The 22,002-nt window shown below is 35.2% G+C and overlaps 1 protein-coding gene across 4 annotated transcripts; it reads left to right on the forward strand.

The window, feature by feature from the left end:
* The first annotated feature begins 481 nt into the window (after window positions 1-481).
* LOC139981169 (uncharacterized) lies at window positions 482-21,719 on the forward strand. 4 transcript variants are annotated; one of them, XM_071993365.1, is made up of 15 exons: window positions 483-994; window positions 3,347-3,500; window positions 5,572-5,595; window positions 8,462-8,634; window positions 9,363-9,470; window positions 10,406-10,499; window positions 11,446-11,495; window positions 12,217-12,384; window positions 13,236-13,351; window positions 13,972-14,050; window positions 14,653-14,748; window positions 16,537-16,779; window positions 18,217-18,302; window positions 20,522-20,552; window positions 21,518-21,719. In XM_071993365.1, the coding sequence occupies exons 1-15, from the start codon at window positions 836-838 to the stop codon at window positions 21,518-21,520; spliced, it is 1,584 nt and encodes a 527-aa protein (XP_071849466.1). In that variant the 5' UTR covers window positions 483-835; the 3' UTR covers window positions 21,521-21,719. The 4 variants fall into 4 exon arrangements, with proteins under 4 accessions (XP_071849464.1, XP_071849466.1, XP_071849467.1 ...); XM_071993363.1 differs by lacking the exons at window positions 20,522-20,552; window positions 21,518-21,719 and adding an exon at window positions 19,632-19,686 and having other exon boundaries at window positions 482-994; XM_071993366.1 differs by lacking the exon at window positions 20,522-20,552.
* Window positions 21,720-22,002: the final 283 nt, after the last annotated feature.

Genomic DNA, 22,002 nt, shown 5'->3' on the forward strand with positions numbered 1-22,002 from the left:
TATATTGGCTAAAACTTCCACAGATATTTATACAAATATATGCGCTAATTTCCCAATTACACAGTCATCTGGAATATCGGAGAAATAATTTGTCAGGAATATCGATACACTCGTTGTCCTCTGTTCCTCGTTTCTATGCATTTGAAGAATATTCATGTGGACAGTTTCTTGAAAGGCTGATTAATTCTACCTAATTATGTAAAATCTGCTTGTTAACTTTCAAAATCGTCAACTCTCTCGTTTATTTGCCCATAAGTTTTATCTGTTATTCGATTTAATTAATAGGTTATATCCACTGTGTAGATCAGTGGTTATATCGGCTATATATCTACCTACAACTCTTATATGAGTGCAGCGCAGACTATCAGCATTCAGCAACACGCTCGACTTTCGTCTCCATGGGAACGTTTACATTGACCATTACTATGCAGTGCACCCGCGCTAGTGGATATCAGTGAAAGTGTTTCATATCGGCGCCTAGCCTATGCTGAGTACTGTAATTATAGAGGCAAAGATTAGAGTCTGTTGTGGAAGTATACGAAGAGTATTTGCCGCAGTTCTACTTCTTCGCACACGTTGGCTACGCTTGCTATCAGCTTTTAGTACGAACGTATCTTAAATTTGATATGAATGCTAGAATATATATCAAACATTACTGAAAATACCTGTCCAAATTTTAATGTAACCTTGCGTAGCCTAATAACATAACGGTTGCTGTTGTTGGCCTAGCCAATTGACAGTGACATATAGACTAGGCCCTGACTAACTTAGATAGGCTACGTCGATGGTTACGTACCAAAAAGGAAGTTAGCGAAAGGCAATTTGACTCAGCAGGATGACTGATGAAAACGACAATGATGAAAAGCAAGAAAACGGTGAGACAGCAGAAGCCAGTGGACTTCTAGAAGTAGAAGCTGATGAAACTGCAGTTAACTCAGGAGGTCGAGCACCCAGCCGTGCAAAAAGTCGGGGGAGCATCAGTGATCAGAGGAAGGTAGAACTTTAGGGGGCCTACTGTAGGCTATATAGGCAACCATTGATACTATAATAGTTGGAAGTTAAGCTAGTAACAGTTAGCCTAAAGACAGATTATGTCAATAGTTTTGATCCTTTATTATTAATCAAAGTCGGTAATAGCCAAGAGACATGCTGAAATTGGCTTTCACTTTCTTTAATTAAGCTATGAGAGTATGACCCTAAGACTTAAAGTTACTTGTAAATTGTTAGGCCTAGCTATGAGTATAGTCACTATTGCGAAGTTCGCCATACTGCGAAGTTCGGGCACCCTAAGAAATACACGATTTTCACCATGAAAACCTACAGGAAGAGCCAAATTTCACCAAAAAGTACGAAGCTACAGTTATTTTCTCTCCAAAATGACCCGTGTGCAAGAAATTACTTACATATTTGTCAATAAAATGACGAAGATCTATGAAGTCTGTTATAATTACTGAAAGAGCAACAGCGCCACCAATTTTTACCAGCGCCACACTGTAGGTTGCGTGGCCGAAATTCGCAATACTCTAGCAAGAAATACCAGTTCCACAATCACGAAGAATCTTCTTGGAAAACAACGTGAAAACAGTTTGCAGGAAAGAAAGTTTGGCCGTGTATCGTACTATAACAAAATTCTCCCACCATATGAAGTATATTTTCAAATGATTTATACCAGAAGATTTAGTTTTGGGGTGTTTTAAGTCTTAAGTGGGCGAACTTCGAAGTCACCATCCTACTACCTGCCAGTCAGAGTGTTACTGTTAGGTCTACAGTAGCACAGTTAAATCCCACAGCTCAGTCTTTGTTAATCAGATCTGTCAATTACTTTCTGATAATAATGATACTTAGGCCTACACACAAAAGACTAGTTACGCCTAGGGGCCTAGGGCATATTTGAAGGACATATACGTAACCAAGCCTGATGTAGATCTCACTGAATTTGCTCTGTGGTTGAGTTCACTTAATTCAACTAGCCTAGTTGATTTCATAGATAGTTTGATAATACAGTATTTCAACAGAAATAAACAAAATTATGTTTGGAATGGACAAGAGTCAACATGCAGGCAAAGCAAGGAAAAATTGGCAAACTCTGCACATGCATTGAAGTTTACTATATAACTTGGCTATTGATGTATCCTTAGCTGAATATCAATATAAACACAAATGGATACCAATCAGTGAAAGATGAGCCGGGCTTATAATTAATGAAAGAAGGACTGTGAATGTCTGGACAGTATGCGCTACAGTTAGTTTATGCAAAATGTTCATATCATTCTTCTCATTTCGTTAGTCAGTAGTGTTCAACTTCAAGATTCTAGGCTTGTATTCACACAATCATGGATGACATGACTGTGTGTTTGTTTTGATTTTCACAGTTTGTTAGAATAACAGTACACGTAGAGCTCCTAAGATTTACGCTGCATGAACAGTGTACTTAGTCTAATTTGAAAGTACAGCTACTGGATACCTGTTACGGAAAATGTTGCCCTACATGCACCATACACAGTTCACAACTGAAATCAATGTTCTGTAGGTTAAGCTCTTTAGTCTTGTAACTGATGTACAGTAATGGTGTGTACCAGTGTGTTCAGCAATCATTGATGAGATTCTCAAAATAAAGAATGTCTAGATGCAACTTACAAGGCCTGGGAAGTGCCATTTCTGTCAACCCTGGAGGCATTTTTTGGCAAAACTTCTCTTGGTATGCTAAGTGCCAACCGATGGTGGTGCTCCGCTTAGATTTAGTGTCATGATGGTCCCCTTTCAGGACCCCCTTCCCCCACTAAAAATTTCTTAAAAAAGGCACTGCCCTCAGCTGCCCCCTGGATATTCTACCCAATATGGCCCTGCGAGAGTAAATGCCGAATTGCTGTGCATACACAAACAATGACTAGATGGAGATACAATAAGGTCACAGTGAGGTAACCTGGTAGATTAGTCTTAAAATCCAAATTGATGTTTCCTTGTTTTTGCATTTTCCTTAGGGCCTCAAAAGATTATTAAAATTGAGATTGAAAAAGCTGTTACAGTTTGACTTACAAACCCAGTGACTAGAGTATCTATCATGGCAGCTACAAGTAGCAATACTTAAATTAACAATTTATACATGCTGGCTTGTGTGCAAACTTGTAACACTTGGTCTACATCATTACATTACATGAACATCATACACAATTAGGAACTTGATTGGATATCTTAACCAGATTATCTAGGATCTGAATACATACAGACCTACTGTAGGCCTACTGTACAGCACTACTAGTGAAGGTTTAATTGTAGATGTCTATATTCATTCTCTGAAAAGTAAAAGCCCATACTGTAGGTAGCTGTTTGCTTTCTCACTCCTCAGACTGTTGTTCGCACAGGAAGTAGGCTATCATCAAGGATTGAAAGTGGACTGGACAAAGATGATCAACGTGATAATAACTCAAGCAGAGCACCATCTGCAGCTACATTTGATAGTGAAACGACAGCAGGGTATGACACTGACTTAGAGGTCGAAGGTGAGTTACCCATTCGTAAAACATTTAAACTAAAGCTTTGTGAGACACCAAATTTTCTTGAAATGCTGTTTCCAGTTCAGTTCTTTGTGACCATTTGTGGTCTGTGACGGCATAAGTTGTGTTGATACCACAGTGCTTTAAAATTTTACCCTGGCCCCCAACAGATTAATATCTACAGTAGCTAGAAAGCGAAATCATGGATCACTTCTGTGTGTGCTCAGACTTCATTAAGCAATTTGCTTCTATCATTATAGGGTTTTCTTTGCTTATACAGTACTTTTGATTGTCAAAGCTATTTTTTATTTAATATCTGCGAATTATCTGAATGGTGAAAATCACCTCGAAATTTCATTAGAAAACTGTAAACAAAATTAACATGATGAAATTTAAGGCCACAACCAACTGTAATTACAGACTGTAATTACATATGTAATTCTACATGTAATTCTACATTCTACATATGTAATTCTACATACTGTAATTACAGACCAAAATTTTGTTAGGTATGTTTGGCAGTACACTATTCTTAATCTAGCAGTATCAGCTATCTAATCATAAACATTAATGCACTTTGAGGTTTCTTAACTAAATTCCAAATGTTGAACTGTTTTAAAACAATGCTTCTAATTAACACACTCAAAATAACAATTGACTTTTTGTCATTGTGGCAGTTACCAGACGTTTTGAGTGGAACGATCAACTGTTTTCATAGTCTGTCCAAGTTGTTAGTTATATTGTCCAGAAAACACTGAGACTATATGTACTGTAAGTAATACAGTAGTTTAGAAATGTACAGTAAATGACAGACTAAATAAATCATTACGATGAGTGTTCATTACACTATGTGCTTTCCTCAATGAGGTGTTGATAGCAACAAGTAACAAAAGGAAAGTAATTTGTGTTGTAAGGATTTCATTTCCCAATTATGCAATTTTGCTGACCTTGATTTATAATAAAGACACACGATATGAATTCAACTAGTGTCTGACTAGTTGCTGTACACGCAACATCATTTGTTACAATTGTCTTGTCTCACATCTACATTATAGAGATTATGTCAATTTAACTATTTCACTAAATGTTACAGCACAAAATGACAACACAGGCTGTACCAGGTTTTTTTTTTTTTTTTTTTTTTACAAAACCCTATTATTTGAAATGTTGTTTATAAGAGAATTCATCCATTCAATGATATAAACATTCATCATATTTTAGTCACTGCTTTAATTTTGGAGGGAACAGCCATAAATAACACATTGTGTGATAATTTGCAATCACTAGTCTCCACTCATATAACACTTTTGTGGCACTAACTGTTATGTCCGCTATTGATGATGAGCAAAAAAATATGCTGCTAAGCGTCCATGTGGGTGGTATATTTGCTGATTGTTTTACTGTAGGTGTTTCATGCAGTTTGTTTTGCTGTTTGATTCTGGCTTCCCTTGTTAATTTAATCATGTACATTATTGCCAAAGCTGTCTACTGTACCTACTGTATGCTACAGTCAGCCTACTACAATCAACCCAGTTTGATTGCTAAAACCCATGTTTGCTCAGCAAATAAGGGCTAAGAGATAAGTCTGTTGATATTGTAACAGAGCAATACAGTAGCAAAGCATGGCTGGGAAATATCAAAATCAGTATCGTTGGTGGTACTAAAAATATTGCTGAACAGTTTGTAAGGACCTCTTTTTTTCTTTGCAAAGAGATATGATGCTGGTGATATTTATCATAAATAGCTCCAGTCCAGTTTGGTCCAGAGATCACCAAAATTTTAATTTCTCAGAAGTTGTTTTTACATGACAGATGAGGAAGCCTTACAGTATGATAAAGCACTTTCAGTCTCTAAGAGTATAAAAATAATGTTTGTGACAGTGTTTCGTACAGGTGATGGTCAGGGTAATAACTGTATGTTCCAAGGGTTGCTTGATGCACATACTGTATCATGCCATGATCACCAATGCAGTATATAATTCTTACTTTAAATATTAATACAATGCTTGCTTGTACAATGTTGCCATTAACTTATCTTCCTTTCTTCTTTCCTTCTTATTTTATCCTATGGTCTGCAGCTACTATATTGAACCTTAAAAGGAGTAAGAAATTTGTTAGCGCATATGACAACTTACAAAGTTTTGAAACACAATTCTGCCCAGTGGAGAAAATTCATGTGCATTTGGTTACTTACTTTATATTATGTAAACTACTTACTTGCAAATCAAAATTGGACAAAGGCTTAAGCAATATTTTCTTTGGAGAGGGGGGGGGGGGGGGTTGGGATGGGGTTAAATGCACAGCCTGGTTTGACTCAGTCGGCTTGAAGAATTAACTTGGATGAGAAAAGTGCCCAATTATGATGATGGTTCCAAAAAGGGACACATTCTGTATCAAAAATGACACCAAGCTGTGAAAGAAACTGAAACTTCAAAAGTTGAGACTCTACAGTTTGTAACTGTATTGTTAGATTTTGTTGACCACAAAAAAAACAGAGTCGTTTTTATTGTTCCTCACCATCATTCACCAAAATCTTTGAATATAAATGAATTAAAATGTCAATGTTGTCGAGAGATATTAGGTGTTGACGAGTAATGTTGGAAATTTACAAAATCATTGGAAATTTCTAACTGACATTAAATGTTAAACCTAACATCCCTATAGCATTGATGTATTATTGCAATTTATATTCAAAGTTTTCATGATGATGGTGAGTCCTGGGTCCTGCTGTAATCAAGTTGTGTTTCAAATTTTTGTTCAGATATGTAGACAGACATACACATTGTACAGTACCTGTAGATGCTTGTAGTAGTTACAAACCTGAGCTACAATGCAATAATTTACTAACATAATAAAAAAAGGAAGAAAAAAACCTTTTCAATCTTGTGGCACATTCAAATAACTGAAGAAAATTCATCCCTAATGACCATTACTGTATGTCATATAAGAACTGTGTTAGTTTGCTGTGATATTTTTTCCTTGTTTTTTTTAATTTTTCAATCTTGCTGTAAATCTGTGTTGTACAGTATATACTGTACAGTAGATCTATAGCAACCTTGGCCTTTTTGCTTTTGGTATATATTCACATCATCTTGCACATAGTTCGCTACACTTGCAATGTTTATATATACATCAAAGGTAGTAGTAGTGTCACAACTATCTATGTAAATGCTGTGTTTTCATTTTGAATTGTAGCTACAGTAGTTTCTTTTCTTAGATTTTAGTGTTACAGTGCAGACTTTAATATAGTACAAAGACTGTGTACATTTGTGTTTTCTCTAGTCCTACTTTTCACTCTTGAGATCGCATTGAAAGGAGAGAAAGGGTGAAATTATGTTTGAAGGTACAGTTGTCGTTTATAAAACACAGGTAGTTAATTATGCATAAGTTGGTCTGTCAATTGTTTTTGTGAGGTCAGTGGCCAGTTTGTTTACCAACATTTTCCTTTGTTTGATGTACTGTACTATTTAAATACAATGATGTGTAAGTACAGGTTTGCTCTAAGTATAATAATAATAACAATTCAATATTGTTAACATTCAATGAAATGTTGAAAGGAAACAAACTTTATAGCAAATATTTAATATAATTAAAGGAAATTTGCCGCCCCAAACTTGTTGCCAATTTTAGTCATCATTTCTGCTGAATCTACGTATAGCTGGCAACAGTGATACAAATAAAAAATGAAACTGACATTGCCTACTGCAAATGGTGTATATTTAGTGATTGATAGAAATAGAAAGTAATAGTGATTACTACATGTGTGTAAAAGCATGTGGAAAATTGTCATCAATAATATTAAGGTACAATTTTTGCCAGTTTTCATATGCAATTGTATTTATTTCATTTTAGAGCCAAATTAAGTGTGGTTTCAAATTACATTGTAACCATCTGTTCATTGTTTCATTCAAAATTGAAAGGTGTTTTAAGTTTTCAATTCATTTCAGGGGCTAATTTTGCACAAATTCATCCTGTGCTCATATTTTATGTTATGACATGAACAACAATTAAGTGTGAGGTTTGGCTTAATCACCTACATTCATTCATGCACTTTCATTCATCAATATTGTTGTTATTTCACATTGTTAGTAGAAAGCATACATATATGTTCAACAAACAGCAAGCTGCTTGCAAGCCGATGAAAGTTACTTGTTATCAAAAAAGTACTATAACTTTTTTTAGTGTGATGCATCACATTTTTTGTATAAAAGCATATCATAGCACCCAGTGTCATCAACACTAGAATCATTGATACTGTACTTCCACAACTGCATGTTTCTCTGTACATTCAATATCTTCATGTCAGCCCCCTGATTAAGTTCTAACAACCTCAATTGAAAGAGTTTTATATTGTAAACTTTCTGATTCCTAGAAATCACTGTACCGTATATCGATAACTTTTGGATCTTTTGATTCCGTTGATATACTGTATTAGCTAATTGGATTTACCATTTTTCTGATTAGTGACTGTGTCTAAATTCTATCAAAGACCACATACTTTATTCAAAGAGATTAATGTCCTCATGTACAGTACATCTATGGTTACATGTGTTTGTGAATATATACACTGCACCCAAGGATCTCAAAGTTTGTTCCATCCACAGATCTTAGGGACATGAACACATTTTCACAGAACTCCAAGCATAGAGAGCTTCACTGATGACCTACAGTAAACTCCACAATAGTCGGGGCCATGATCAGGAAAATGTTGGTTATCGTGGCCCGAGATGACGCTTTCATACTTGTTCCAGCTGTCTTAGCAACTTATAATATAAATTAGTAAACTATTAATGAGACCTTTTGTGTTTCATGGACCCCATTTATTGCGGGCCCCTTGATGACCCTCTTTCCCCTCATGGATCTTCCCAAAGCATTTTCACTAGACTAGGGGTTCACAGACTATGAGGGACATGAGTTTACACTGTAAGAGTGTCTTTAATCCAGTTTGTTATTTTCTACTGTACATAGAGCAAAGAGAACAGTATGATGCATCTGGTAGGAACATCTACAAGGAAGCATGCCGTCTCAATGGTGTCATTCCAGTTTCATACTTCCTACGGAACATCACAGAATCTGAGCTCATCATGAAACATCATGGGCTCGGTCCCGCTGGAACAAAAGCAATAGCAATTGCTTTAGTAGTGAGTAAAATCTTCATTGTATATCGTGTTGAACTGTTCAGTTGTCGATATCTTGCTGAAAGGATATAGTGCAGCTTAGAACTAAATTTTATGAAATAACAGTATGCCATTTTCCTGTTAATGATATTAATTTTCCGGTTCCAATTGTCTTTTTCTAGAAATAATTGCCTCAGTCTTCAAAGTAACTCTAAAAATGTCAATACGACCACGCAAAGATAAGAGCTCAAGATACACTTTGATTTATTAGCTTATTGTACAGTTAGTGTCACAGATGTTTCACACCTTGAGTAATTTGTTTATTATTCATTACCAGTCCTGAAACGAGTGGTAGGGGGCAGCAGGAGGGTCAAGAGAGCTGCGTTTCAGCCAGGTAATGGGTCAATAAGTGGGCCTGTGAATATATGGGATATGGAATAACATTTTCTAAATTTCATAATATTTTTAAGGAAAACATATTGACATACTGTTATTGTCCCTGGGCCCTATCTGACTCTTGACACATGGAAGGGCACTCAGTTCTTTAATTGTTTGTACTGAAATCATCCAGTATTTAAATATTAATTATTATGTAAATATATTTGGGACTTAGTTGTTTCAATAGAACATAACATTTATTCTGATTTCTTTTATCTTCAAGTTTTCTAAAAAGTAAACTATCACAGCAATCATCTGGTTGCCCTTGTTAGTTTCTTTATCAATTCCTGAATTCTGTACTTCTCCTTTTCTAGGGCAATACAACGATTGTGAAACTCAACCTAAGCGACAACTGGTTGGCTCCCGAGGGCGCTTTTGCAATTGCTGATATGCTACGAGAAAATTGTTACATCACAGATTTGGTAACTTGGTTTTCCTTGTGAATATTTCAAGAATTTTGCTGAGAAAAAAAAAAATTTGCTTGAGCATGCTTACAGTAGTTTTACAGTACCTTTATACTTGATTATCATTTCAATGCAATTCATTTTAAAAGAAGTTCTCCCTTTGATTGCTTATTCATTGATTACTGAGATTTATTTCATAATTTAACTGAGAAAACAGTTTGACATATGGCAGTAAGATCGTTCTCACCACACATTTAGTGCGGATTGTCATTGTGTGAGACACTCATCCCTACATTAACTAAAGTAATGCAAACATCCTGTAAAACTAAACAAGTACCGTACTTATAATTTTCTGGTTTCCATGCAATAAAAGGGAAAGGTTTGAGGCCTAACTGTGCAATCATTTTAAATTTAACCAGCACCTGAACTTAACTCATGGAGACTGTACTGTACTTTAGTGTGACGGTCCCCATGCACATACGGTTAATTCATTCAGGAAGCACATACAGTAAATATACTTTAATGTCATTGATATCAGGAAGAAACAGTAAACCTCTGGTGTTATGTCTATGAAGCAGAGGATCAGGAAGGTAATGGATTACAGTAAATGTTATGTAACTATAGGAGCAAAGATTTAAGAATGAAAGGTGGTGCATTAATTCATCCAAACAAAAATATCCAACATATTCAAAAGCAAAGCATCAGATGGATTGGGCATCTCTCTCCCTGATGTTGTAAGGGAGACAGTGGCAAGTTACCTTTGGTTTCTTGAAGTGACGTCGAGAAGCAGCATTTTCCAAATAACATTTAATGAAAAGTGAAAAGCATATTGTCAAAGAAATTCCACACTTAAAGCTTTTCCTTTTGTATCATGAAAACTTGATCTGTCAAAGCTGGATTTTATTGTACTAGAACATTTATGGATCATTTTCTTTTTCTTTCCTCTTTGGCAGGACTTATCAGATAACAAACTTGGAAACCAAGGTGCTGCTGCCCTATGTTCAACACTGCTTCAGAATAGCAACTTGACACATGTCACATTAAGTGGTGAGTGTTTTGTATTGGATTGTGACTTTGTTTACAGCTACTCCAACCAATCAATGTTATTTCACACATGTTATTAAGTATCCTCCAATTTAACTAAGATATCCATGCAGTTTCAATCAGTTGGTTGCCCCTAAGTTCCAATTATTAACTGAATAAAATTTGATGCAAAAGTTTCACATCTCACAAAGCTAATGTAATGTCTTTTTATTTGACTTTTTGCACCAAAAGAAAATTCATTAATTCCTGTTTAAACTTTGGAGGCTTGAGCTATGTTTCAGTTACCTTATCTTTAATTTAATAGTCTAATATGGTTCAGTCAGTTTGGAATTTATTTTTTGATGCAAAATGCAAATTTAGATTTAAGAGCCAGCCATCTTTTTGCTTCAATTAAGAGGTATTGACAACATTGGTGGTATCAACATAGAGAGCATATTGTTCTTAAAATATCCTAACAGATGTGAAAAGTCAAAGCAAGATCCAGTAGAAATTTACAGTGTTAAAGTTATTGTTAATTCATTTATTTTTGCCCAAAAAAAATAAGAAGATGTTGACTGAAATTTGGGAATTTTCTCACAAGTAAAGCTTGACATGATCATTTTTTAGTACACTTGGTTTGAAGAAATTCTCTGAATTCAAACCAAGAGAAAAATGTGAGCAAACTGACAAGTATACTGCATCAAGCCTGTGTAGGAATAGTCGAACACATTTGAGACCAAACACTGGGAATTTTGGGAAAGTTGCTTAAATTTCCAACCTGTTGCATTGGAGCATTACAGTAGTTTGCAGTTACCTATTAAACCAGTTAGCTTCCGATGTTTATGCCACTGAAATTATATAGAGATATGTGAAATCAAGTTTTGTGATAGGTTCATTTGATAATCTCCAAGGCATTGCGGTAATCAAGTCACTGCTTCCATTTTTCATATATATACATTTTTTCTTTCAGGAAACAACTTTGAAGATAAATGTGCTGATGCATTTGCAGATGTTATCCTGGTAAGTAATAATTGAAACTAGATTAAAGGTCATTTGAATATAAAAATTAAAAAAAGAAAAGAACCTAAAAGTTTGTGAAAGTACTTGCCGGAAGCTTTCAAGATCATTTTCAGACATTGAATACACAAACTGCTCAATAGGGGTCTGTCATATTGATGTAAGTTTACCTCTGATGAGTCAACTGTTTACAAGTAATTTTGACTTTCTTACTTTCAATTTGGAAGTCCTGAAAGTGCCTGCACAGCAAAAGGTAATCTAATTACATTTCATTGTATAATTTATCTGCAAAATGGAAAAACTGCTATACAAGTGGGAAGACGTGTAGCATTTTTTTTTGTATCCTGGTAGTAAAAATGGTTGATAACAAACAAAGTAGCCTTAAAAACCGCTATACAAAATTTGAATGCTAAATTATTCCCAACATGATAGAGAGAATTTGAGTAAAAACCCATGGGGTCTATAGCTATCATCTTCATTTAACATGTGTGTTATTTATTAAAAAGAAACTGCTGAAATTGTAGTACTTAATAAATAGGTTTCTGCATCCATCTGTACTGAATTTCATTTATTGATTTATTTTCATATTCCCAATATTATTTGGATAAGTGGACATCTATAATGTGCGGTATGTTTTCTCTCTAGTTTTGGGTCAGGGTTTTGTTAACCTTTTCATGCCTCATCGGTACTCTAAACAACTCAATATTTTTCTACATTTTCACAGAATAACAACAAAATTGAATACCTTAATCTCAGCAACAACACGTTTGGTGAAGCTGCAGGTTTAGCCTTTGGACCAGCTCTAGCAGAGAATATCTCAATGAGACAGCTGGACCTAAGCTGGAACCACATCAGAGGGAAAGGAGCAGTAATTCTGGCAGAGGGTGTCGGTGTAAGCAAACAGAATACTTTTAATTCAGCACACTTGTTATATCAGCACAATGACACCTCATCTTCATCATTATAGTTCCCTAGAAAAGAATAAGCAAATTAGAAACAAAGCTCGTCGGAACGAAAGGAGTTGTAGATCTGGCCGAGGGTATAGGTGTAAGCCAAGTGAAACTTTAAATTTAGCAGACTTACTTTTATCAGCACAGTAACATAAGTCATCTTCATTAATATAGTTCCCAGAAAAGAATGAGCAAGTTAGAAACAATGCTCTTTGTAGCTTGGAGGAGGGTGTAGGTGTAAGCCAAGTAACACTTTAAATTTAGCACTGTTATTAATGTATCAATATTAGGTACTTGATCTTCCCTCTTATAGTTCTCTAGAATAGAATGAATGAATAATAATCATACTTCACAACAACCACTGGCCTGACATTGTTTACAAACAGAAACTAATGTGATTGCAGGGGTTAACCATGTTGGGAGCATTCTTTTTGGTTTTCAAGCAATTTTGGTATTCTTCAACATTCGTTTCATTAAAAACATTGAGCATATGTGTAAAAATGTGTCCGAAACGATTGATTGCTAAGGTACTGTTGAAGTATCTACATCAAGTACCCGTTGTGATTCAAAGTTCTATAAAAAAATTAAAAAATTGCAAACCTCAAATTTGTTGTTTTACTAGGTTTGTGGTGGAGTTTGTTTTATTTGCACAGCTAAGATGAGTATGAACCGTGTATATTATGCACTTCATTCATGCATAGATGCACTATAAGTTTAGAGGTATAACATTGAGGAAAAAGTCAGTCTACGTTATGGTTCCATTTAACTTTAAAAATCATTTCCAACATTTCAGGGTAACATTGGTCTCAGGAAGCTCAATCTATCATGGAATGGATTTGGAAATGAAGGCACCATAGCTTTAGGCAAGGCTCTGGCATCAAACAACACATTGGAGGAACTGGACATTACGTAAGTAGAAATTAGGCTAAACAGGACAGAAAGGGCTAGTATTTGTACATTTTTCTGCCTTAAATGCCCAACACTATAGATGATGTTTTTATTCAGTTGGATATGTGCAGTGCATAGATGAAATATGATGAGGGAGGTATTTTATCAGAGATAGCTAGTCATTATGTGAGTAGGCAAGGAGTATAACGGGGAAAGAAAAGAACTTGCATTTGTACATTTTTCTGGATGCCCTTCCATCTCCCCTATAGATGAGGTATTTTTCATAAGATTTGAAACTTATTTACTCACTGTAAACCTCCGATGCTGTACACTTTCCCTTAACCCAACAGACTAAATCATCAAGAACAGAGTGTCGAAATAGTTCTCATGCAAATTAGCTACTCCAGCCAATAGAGAACCTTTTTAGAGAGTTTACTTCATTTCCGTGTATCTTCAGGAACAGCTGACTGCTCAATCTCTACAGGCAGAACTATTGATCTGAACAGAAGCAAAAATACTTTTACTTTCATTTCTGCTGCTGTTTGCAAAACAAATTGCCAAGGATTTTTAAATGCACACGATGTATTTTCTATATACTACAAGCATTTTGGAAATGATAATCTATTCTCTCATCCTTTCAGTAATAACAGAATTACTGCAGAAGGTTCTGTCTTGCTTGGAAAAGGATTAGCTGTGATTGACTCCTTGAAAGTTCTATTGGTATGTAACAGAGAATTGAACGAAGTCTTTATAGTTCCATGATGGTTTTTTTGTGTTCCTATGAATGTACCTTTAATGTACTATACTACTCATTGAGGGAGGAGAGAGGGTGAGTGGTCAAAGGGGAAGCCTGAGAAGTATGGTATTTTATGTGTCACTGTTTTTGTGTCATCCTCTGGCATAATACTCCACAATTTGGTGAAACTCACAAGTTAGTGAACAATACGGGGGGGGGGGGGGGGGGGGAGGGGAGGGGGATGGAGGGTTTGCTTCTCTCAACGGGAAATTGTCTTCTAGCCAGCATGGTTGAGCTTGAATGCATTGATTTGATACTGGGCACACACAGGAGATTGTTTGTTTCAAATTATAACTTTTGCCTATTATCCAACCACTCTCAATGAAGGTGACGTAGAGATGTGGTTACGTTGGGCCTGGGTTTTCCAAGATGTAAAACCAAGTGTTTATACATCTTTATCAATTGATGCTTGAAATATTAAAAGATCTCCATGGTGTAGGAGAGCAAAGACTGCTAAATATGTTACAATACTCCCAGACTCGTACAGTTTATTTAAATGGATTAATTTTCTTTGTTTCTCTGTTAGATTGGCAAGAATCCAATGCAGACAGCAGGATGTTATGCTATTTTGAAATCTGTCAAGGAGAACTCCAATTCTACCATGGAAGAAATAGATTTTGGGGTAGGAAACAAATTCAGCAATGAAATAAATATTCATATGTTGTTCCTACTGTGTTACCTTGTGATGTTTTTGTAGAGAGCAGCTTGGTTAACGCTCGCTTTATGTTAATGTTTCAGCTGGTTACCTTGGCAATGTACAGTGACAGCTTGCCAAACTTTGAGATCAAGTTTATGCTATGTTTGGCTGATTAATAGAGTATAAAACCAGTGGACTCCTCAAATCAAAATGTGCATAAAATTTCTAACACATATGACCAGGGCTCTAACATAAATTTGTAAAATGAAGTAAGGCTTGAAAAGGAGGTCACAAAACATTTCTAGGTTTAACTTAAGGTCAGAACTTTCTAGGTCAGAACAACTGTGTAAGTTTCAAAATGATGTAATTACATAAAATAAATATCACATTTGTTGAAATATCATTCTGCATTAAATCGCTTTTCCTGTGTGGGTGGGTGTCTAGGATGATATTTTGTTGAAAAATTACATTCAGATTCAAGTTTCAACATGGTGTAAACTTTTAATGAATTCAAACCTAAACAATTCAAGGTGAATTGAACGAGATGATATATGATGCATGAAACTTGAGTACATATCCCTAAATGAGGAAACAACGTGTCAAGGAGATGCATTGCTTCGTGTTGACTTGATGTATTTTAACAAATATATAGTCTATGCTCTCATGATGCTGCAAAGATCATGCAAATAAAGCTCAAATTTTATAATGGTTGACTGATCATCTGAGACGACCAAGTTTCTGGTTGGAGTACCAAAATCAGCTCTGGAGGTTGCTAACATCAAAATTCAGATTGCATTTTAATGAATTCACCCCAAATAGTTAAAATGATAAATTGGTATCTTCCTCCATCACTTTAGAGATAATGCAAATAAAACAAATATAGTGGTAGGCCTATGATCTACCCAAAGGGGTGTCTTACTGGTCAAAAGCTGAACAGTGTTCTACTCACCAAAACCTACACATCTCTCCCATTGTGTACATGTTGTTATTCTACTCACCAAAACCTACACATCTCCCCCACTGTGAACATATCAGTGTTCTATTCACCAGACCTACACATCTCTCCCACTGTGTACATATCAGTGTTCTATTCACCAGACCTACACATCTCTCCCACTGTGTACATATTGTTGTTCTACTCAGCAGACCTATACATATGTCCCACTGTGTACATATCGGTGAACATTCTATTCACCAGACCTATACATCTCTCCCACAGTGTACACATATTTTTAAATGTTTAATATGAACACTTTATACATGTAATGTAATGTAAATATTTACTCTTATGTTTTTATGGTTTGTATTGCTATTTTTAGATACCTGGTGCAATTTTTTGTACTGTTTGATATCTTTTAGATATTTATTTCTGTACAGCACTTTGAGATTTTATTGGAAAGTGCTTTATTAATAGCACATATTATTATTATTATTATTATTACATATCAGTGGTATATTCACCATACCTACCCATCCCTCCCATCGCTCCCAGTCTCCCGTTATGTACATGTCGGTGGTTCTTTGTTATTTTGCTACATGTCTTTGGACAACCAAATTTGCTGTTAGGGATGACCAAAAAGTAAGACCTTAAGATCTCCCCCTACAAATAAATAAGTCCTAAACTGTGAAAGCAATGATTTAGTACAGTGTGTTGTAAGTTGTATGGTCATATAAAGGATAACAAGAGGGTGTTAGAATATAGATACATCTGAGTTGTATTTATTAGTATATTGTGATTTCATTCCCTGTGTCATATTTTCTTACCCCTTACAGAACATCCAAGTCAACAAAGATTTTGAGGATTTGTTTAAAGAAACACTGGAGCTCTTGCCAAACTTGAAGGTCAAACATGGAGGAACCAAGGAGAAAGTGAAACCAAAACCCAAGATGAACCCCATGGCCAAATTACAGAAATACATTCAAGTCAATAACCTGAGATTAGTGGATTTCTTCAATAAATTTGACAAAGATGGCAGTATGAGTGTCAATTATGAAGAATTTGAAGAAGGCCTTCTGGTGAGTATATATATGCTCAAAAGGCCCCCCCCCCCACAAAAAAAATTGTACAGAAAGTTGGGTTGGGTTGAACTAAACATGGTCATATGGCTGGGCTTGGGGAGGGGTTTTAGTGGGGTGGGGAGTGGGAAAATACGAAAATATAATTAGGACCAAAAACAGTATATGTTGCAACAACAAATATTTTACTTTCCAGAAAATAAAAACTCAATCAAAAAATCATGCCAGTTTCTTCTCATGGTTTCCTCATCACAGTTTAATGTTTTTCTAAGCCAAATTGTTTTTTTCTCTGCACTTGGTTTTTGCTGTATGAGGTAAAGGCAGTTGAATATGCATCATCTGTGTCTGAATTGATTCTTGTACACTGAAGGTGTATAAATGTACAGATATTGTTTGCTGGATGGTGAGGTAGGAAGCCTAGAGTAGAATCCTATTGGGAGGGTTAGAGATAGGTGGATGAAAGCTTTTTACGTTCATTCCTACTTCATAAAGCATAAAGACCACCAGTATAAGACTCAATATTTAACATACTTAAAATTGTTTGAAGTTTTCATGGTTCTCCTGAAGGTTCCGAACCTCCTTATTATTTCCAGATATAAAAGAGTGTTACAATAGACTATAGACAAAAATCGGAAACTGACTGTTGGAGATTTGAATATGAACTAGAATAGCATATTTACAGGCAATACTAATGACCATTAAAATCAGCTAAAAATGGCTTATGTACTGCTGTAAGGTAACATAAGCTTCTTTAAGTAAAACTTAGTGTCATAATGACAACAAATTTGTAACATTTTCCAACTGTATAATCCACTCACTTCTTGTCCTCCCTGCCCCTCTTCCTTCCCTGTCAAGTACATGCCCTGTTGTTGGTAAAACCCTGTTGTTTACCTCCCCTCATTACTTAGGAGGTGGACTGTGTTTACCACTGCCTTGTAAGTAGCAAGCTGGAGTCCCTTTGGACTGACAGTAATCACCCCCTCCATGTCCAGCTTATGAGACAAGCAATCCTGAGCAGTGGTAGGATCAGGCAGCCATCTTCTGTTACCAGACCTGCTTTCCATTATCTTTCATTTCTCCGGGTATTTAAATTCATAATATTAACTTTAAACGTTAGGTTGTCTTTCTTGCTCTTTCTGTACAGCCTGCTGCTTTTTCATGTTTTCTTTCTTTTTAGTTTTACTTCTTACTCTTTTATGTTTTATTGCCTTGCAAGCACTGTAGTTTCATTCTAAGGATCAATAAAGTTATTCTTACTCTTACCCCTACTCTTCCCTCCCCCTCCTCCCTACCCCCTCCTCCACTCTCCTGGCCAATTTATTCCCAGTTGAATCCAGAACCCTTCAACTTATATTCAGCCAACATAGAGAGGGTTGTTCTGCCTACAGTATAATCCCTCTGCAAGATTTGACCTCAGATTTCCTCTTTCCTCCGCAGGAGACTGGCATCGACCTTGATCGAGAGGAAATTGACTGGTTAATCAAACAGTTCGATAAGGACGGTGATGGCGACATCATGTACAGGTATGTGCAAGTAACGTTTCTGAAAAATAAAGTGTCCATGTTTCATGTCGATAATCCCAGTTCTGTGTCATTTCTTGTGCAAACAGTCCTTTACCATTCATAGCAGTCCTGTAGGTTCAGTTCATCCGTCACCCATAAGATTCATTTAGATATATATTAACATACAGCAACTATATGTAGAATATGTGTAGTAGTAGTAGAAATACTAGTCAATGGTAGTTTTATTCCCACTTGTCTCAATATGTACTTCAACATGTATATTGAGATGTTTAATGTTGTCATATTGAACAACACTACTCAGTCTTTGTGTATGGGGTGTTTTTTTTTCCCCTACTGAACTTCTTGGACCATCCATGTCCAATTTTGTTGCAATGTACTGAAATATAGGGGAAGGGATTTACAAGCATTAAATAGACAAGTTTTGCAGACTTTCTCTGTTTATTTATGCGTATTCTTTAGCAGGCAATTGGTTGCCTTGCATATTCTGTATAGTGATATTCTGCAGGAAGGAATGTATCTGTTTTGAAATTAAAAGCAGATATCATATTTCTTGCACCAATGGCATAATTAAAAGCAACTCATTGGTCAACTTGAAGAAAATCTACATCAAATCAGGCTGTATTCATTCACTCAGTCTGAGAATCATTACTTTATGAAAGAGTTGCCTTGTATCCCGAATGTGGCCTTCTATCCCGAATGGCTTGGTATAAATTTCAGATATAAATCCATGTTTGTGTATAAAATAGTAGTATATAGATCTATGCTAAAACTTTTGACAACACATGTGAGTTATTTCATCAATGCAAATTCTCAATGATGTTTGAATTGCAGAAGTCCACTTCTTTGTTGGATTAGCTGCATGTTAAATGTAAACAGTATATATGAAAACAAAATTGTCAGCCTTTTTAGAGATTATGCCTACTTCCTGGTTAAGTAATTTTGGGTATTAATTAATGATACAACCTGTTAAAAATTGGTATGATAATCAAACAGCAAGAAACTTCTCACTCAGATAATTGACCTCATATTGACAATTTGATAATCTCTCAGTATGGACTCTGGTCCCCCCCCCCCTGCCTGCCCCTTTTCATAACTGCCTCCCTCCCATCCACACTGCTTTAACATTAATGCCACAGTGGTTTATGTCTTTTTAACATATGTTCTCTATCTAAGTACTCTTTTGGTAAGACTAATTTTCAAGCTACAAGAGAGATAATTTGCTGTAATATTGCACCGTATATCATTAATCATTGTTCATCAATGCCTTTTGCACCGTCCTAATCCTTAAAATATTGTTGCACCTCTGTTGTACCTCCCTCTTTGTCACAGCACTGTATTCAACCGTTTGACGTCACCCACCTCCTTTTAGAATGTTAAACAATTTGCTGCAGTCGTAGGTAAACTAAAGAGAGATTGTGTATGAAACACCTCCTCAAAAGTTATTCAGATTATGAGTGTGTCTTGTGAAAGTGTTAACATTCTAGGCCATTAACAGCTGCAGTACACAAGTGTTGTGTGATATAATGTGGTGCTTTGTTGTAACCTGTCACATATTTATCTCCTTTTTGTGTTTGTGACCATATATATACTCTATATATTATATATACTATATACATAAACTCTATATGTATCAATATATACATATATACTCTATATGTACTCTATATATAACATATACTCTATATGTACACTATATGTACTCAATGTGTACTTGTATTCTCTTTGTGACTGCATTAATCACTGACCTGTGTGGAAAATGAACCCACTACAGTACAGTAGTGTCTATGAAGTTCAAAGTACACAAATCTGGAATTGTGTGTTTTTGAATTGGGGTAGTGCAAAAAATTGTGTATTGAAATTAAAATTATCTGTTATGAAAAAAAAGAAGACAAGAAAAGAATTCAGAGACCAATTTTTTTAATGAAATTAAAAATTGGCAAAGAAGACTGGAATTATTTAAAGATATGTGATATTCTATATTGGTTTGTTATACTTAACTAACCCTTGTATGGCTAATCATACACTAACTGTTGTTGTGTGTGGTTTATTACTCACATTTCATTGCATGGTCTGTCCTCTCCTAGTTCTAACATTGATGTATACTCATATACTGCCCTCTCATAGTTCTAACACTGATGTATACTCATATTGTTCATGTCATTTTACCCTTTAATCCCTTTCACTCATTTTGCTTTCTTGCATGCTACTTAAACAAATAGTGAACTGTACATGGCAATTAAGAAAGACAAGGTTAGTTTTATTTACCCAATTCCATTTCTTTCTACCCTGCTAATGATAAGCTATTACATATTAAAAGAAACGTTGTATGTTTTTTGTGTAAGAGACACCCAATTGAAAAGGCTTTTGTTAAATGCTGTGCATTATGTGCAGTACTTCCCAGAATCAAATTACAATCAAGCATTGCAAGTACCACCACTGATTTTAAAATTTTAGAGGTAACTTCAATACTAAAGTTTGGTCTTTATATTTTCTTTATATTCTGAACATCTAGCTAGCTTTTTCATTGATACAGTATATATGCTCTTATGCCGGTCTCCTACGGAAAAAATACTATGTTACATGAAAATCCTAAATAAGAAAAAAAACAGTTTGCTATTTCAGCTTTGAATCTTTATAAAATCAATAATTTGTAAGTGTTTTTCAAATATTAGGGGGCAGGGAAGAAGCAGGGGGCGGATGGGAATGGCAAAGAGTTGTATGTTTGACTAAAACATACAAAATGCAGACAAAATTAAGGAAAAATATTTCTAATGATTTTTTGTGATAGTATGAAATGAACATTGGTGATGAGAAGGGTTAATGAATATTCATTGTTGAATAACATTTTTTTCTAAATCAATTCAATCAATCTTTCAAAAACATCAGAAATGTCAGAATTATTGCAAATATGTAAGGTGTCACTTACTAATGTTTTATGCTGAAAGTAAGCAAGTAGGTAAGATTATTTGATCTTATGTACTATAAGAGCAAAGTTTGCTATTTTGCAGTAAAATGTCTGGAAAGTTAGTACCATGTAGTTCACACAGAGTGCTGCTGTAAAGTAAGTAACAGTTGATACAAACGCAACACAACAGAGCATATCGCAGTCATTGGTTTATAAAGCATTGTGTACTGTATTGCACATGTGACTTGGTGACCTATCACCTTTTATAAAACATTCATTTTATGTTACTGTTATTTCCTTCTTCTTACAGTGAACTCTATGTGGAAGTTGCCAGAGGAACATAACCTTCAACAAGACGGATAATACTTTAAGATACTGTGGTTCAAGCATTAAAACAGTTATTTTCGTACAAACTTGAAAAAATCTTTATTTGGTTGGGATGGAAATATCTAAGTGGCATTAATAATAAATATCATATCACATACAGGCATATTCAGGAATTCTGTTTTACATGAACGATTCTTGTTGTCTTTTTCAAAGTAATGAGGGCGCTGTTAGCATTTTTAGACACAAAATGCTGCGTCCATTTTACAGTGTAAAAGAAAGATAATTATAAATAAGTAGAAGATGAATCTGCTGTTAAATTGAAGAAAAAGTAACAAATTGTAAAATAGAGAAGTAGGAGAAGAAATCAAAATGCTGCCCTCTTTCAGCATTCTGATTCTATTTGACTGGACCTCATCATTCATTATCTTCCAACATGTTCTTCCTCAAATTACAAACAATTAATTAATT

This window comes from Apostichopus japonicus, chromosome 15, assembly GCF_037975245.1.
Source record: "Apostichopus japonicus isolate 1M-3 chromosome 15, ASM3797524v1, whole genome shotgun sequence".
NCBI lineage: Eukaryota > Metazoa > Echinodermata > Holothuroidea > Aspidochirotida > Stichopodidae > Apostichopus > Apostichopus japonicus.

Bases quoted from the DNA above. Each gene is read 5' to 3' on its own strand.
- LOC139981169 (XM_071993363.1), top strand. From the start codon at position 836: ATGACTGATGAAAACGACAATGATGAAAAGCAAGAAAACGGTGAGACA. The intron at 8,635-9,362 runs GTGAGTAAAATC...CTCCTTTTCTAG, and splicing joins CAATAGCAATTGCTTTAGTA to GGCAATACAACGATTGTGAA. The intron at 10,500-11,445 runs GTGAGTGTTTTG...TTTTTCTTTCAG, and splicing joins GACACATGTCACATTAAGTG to GAAACAACTTTGAAGATAAA.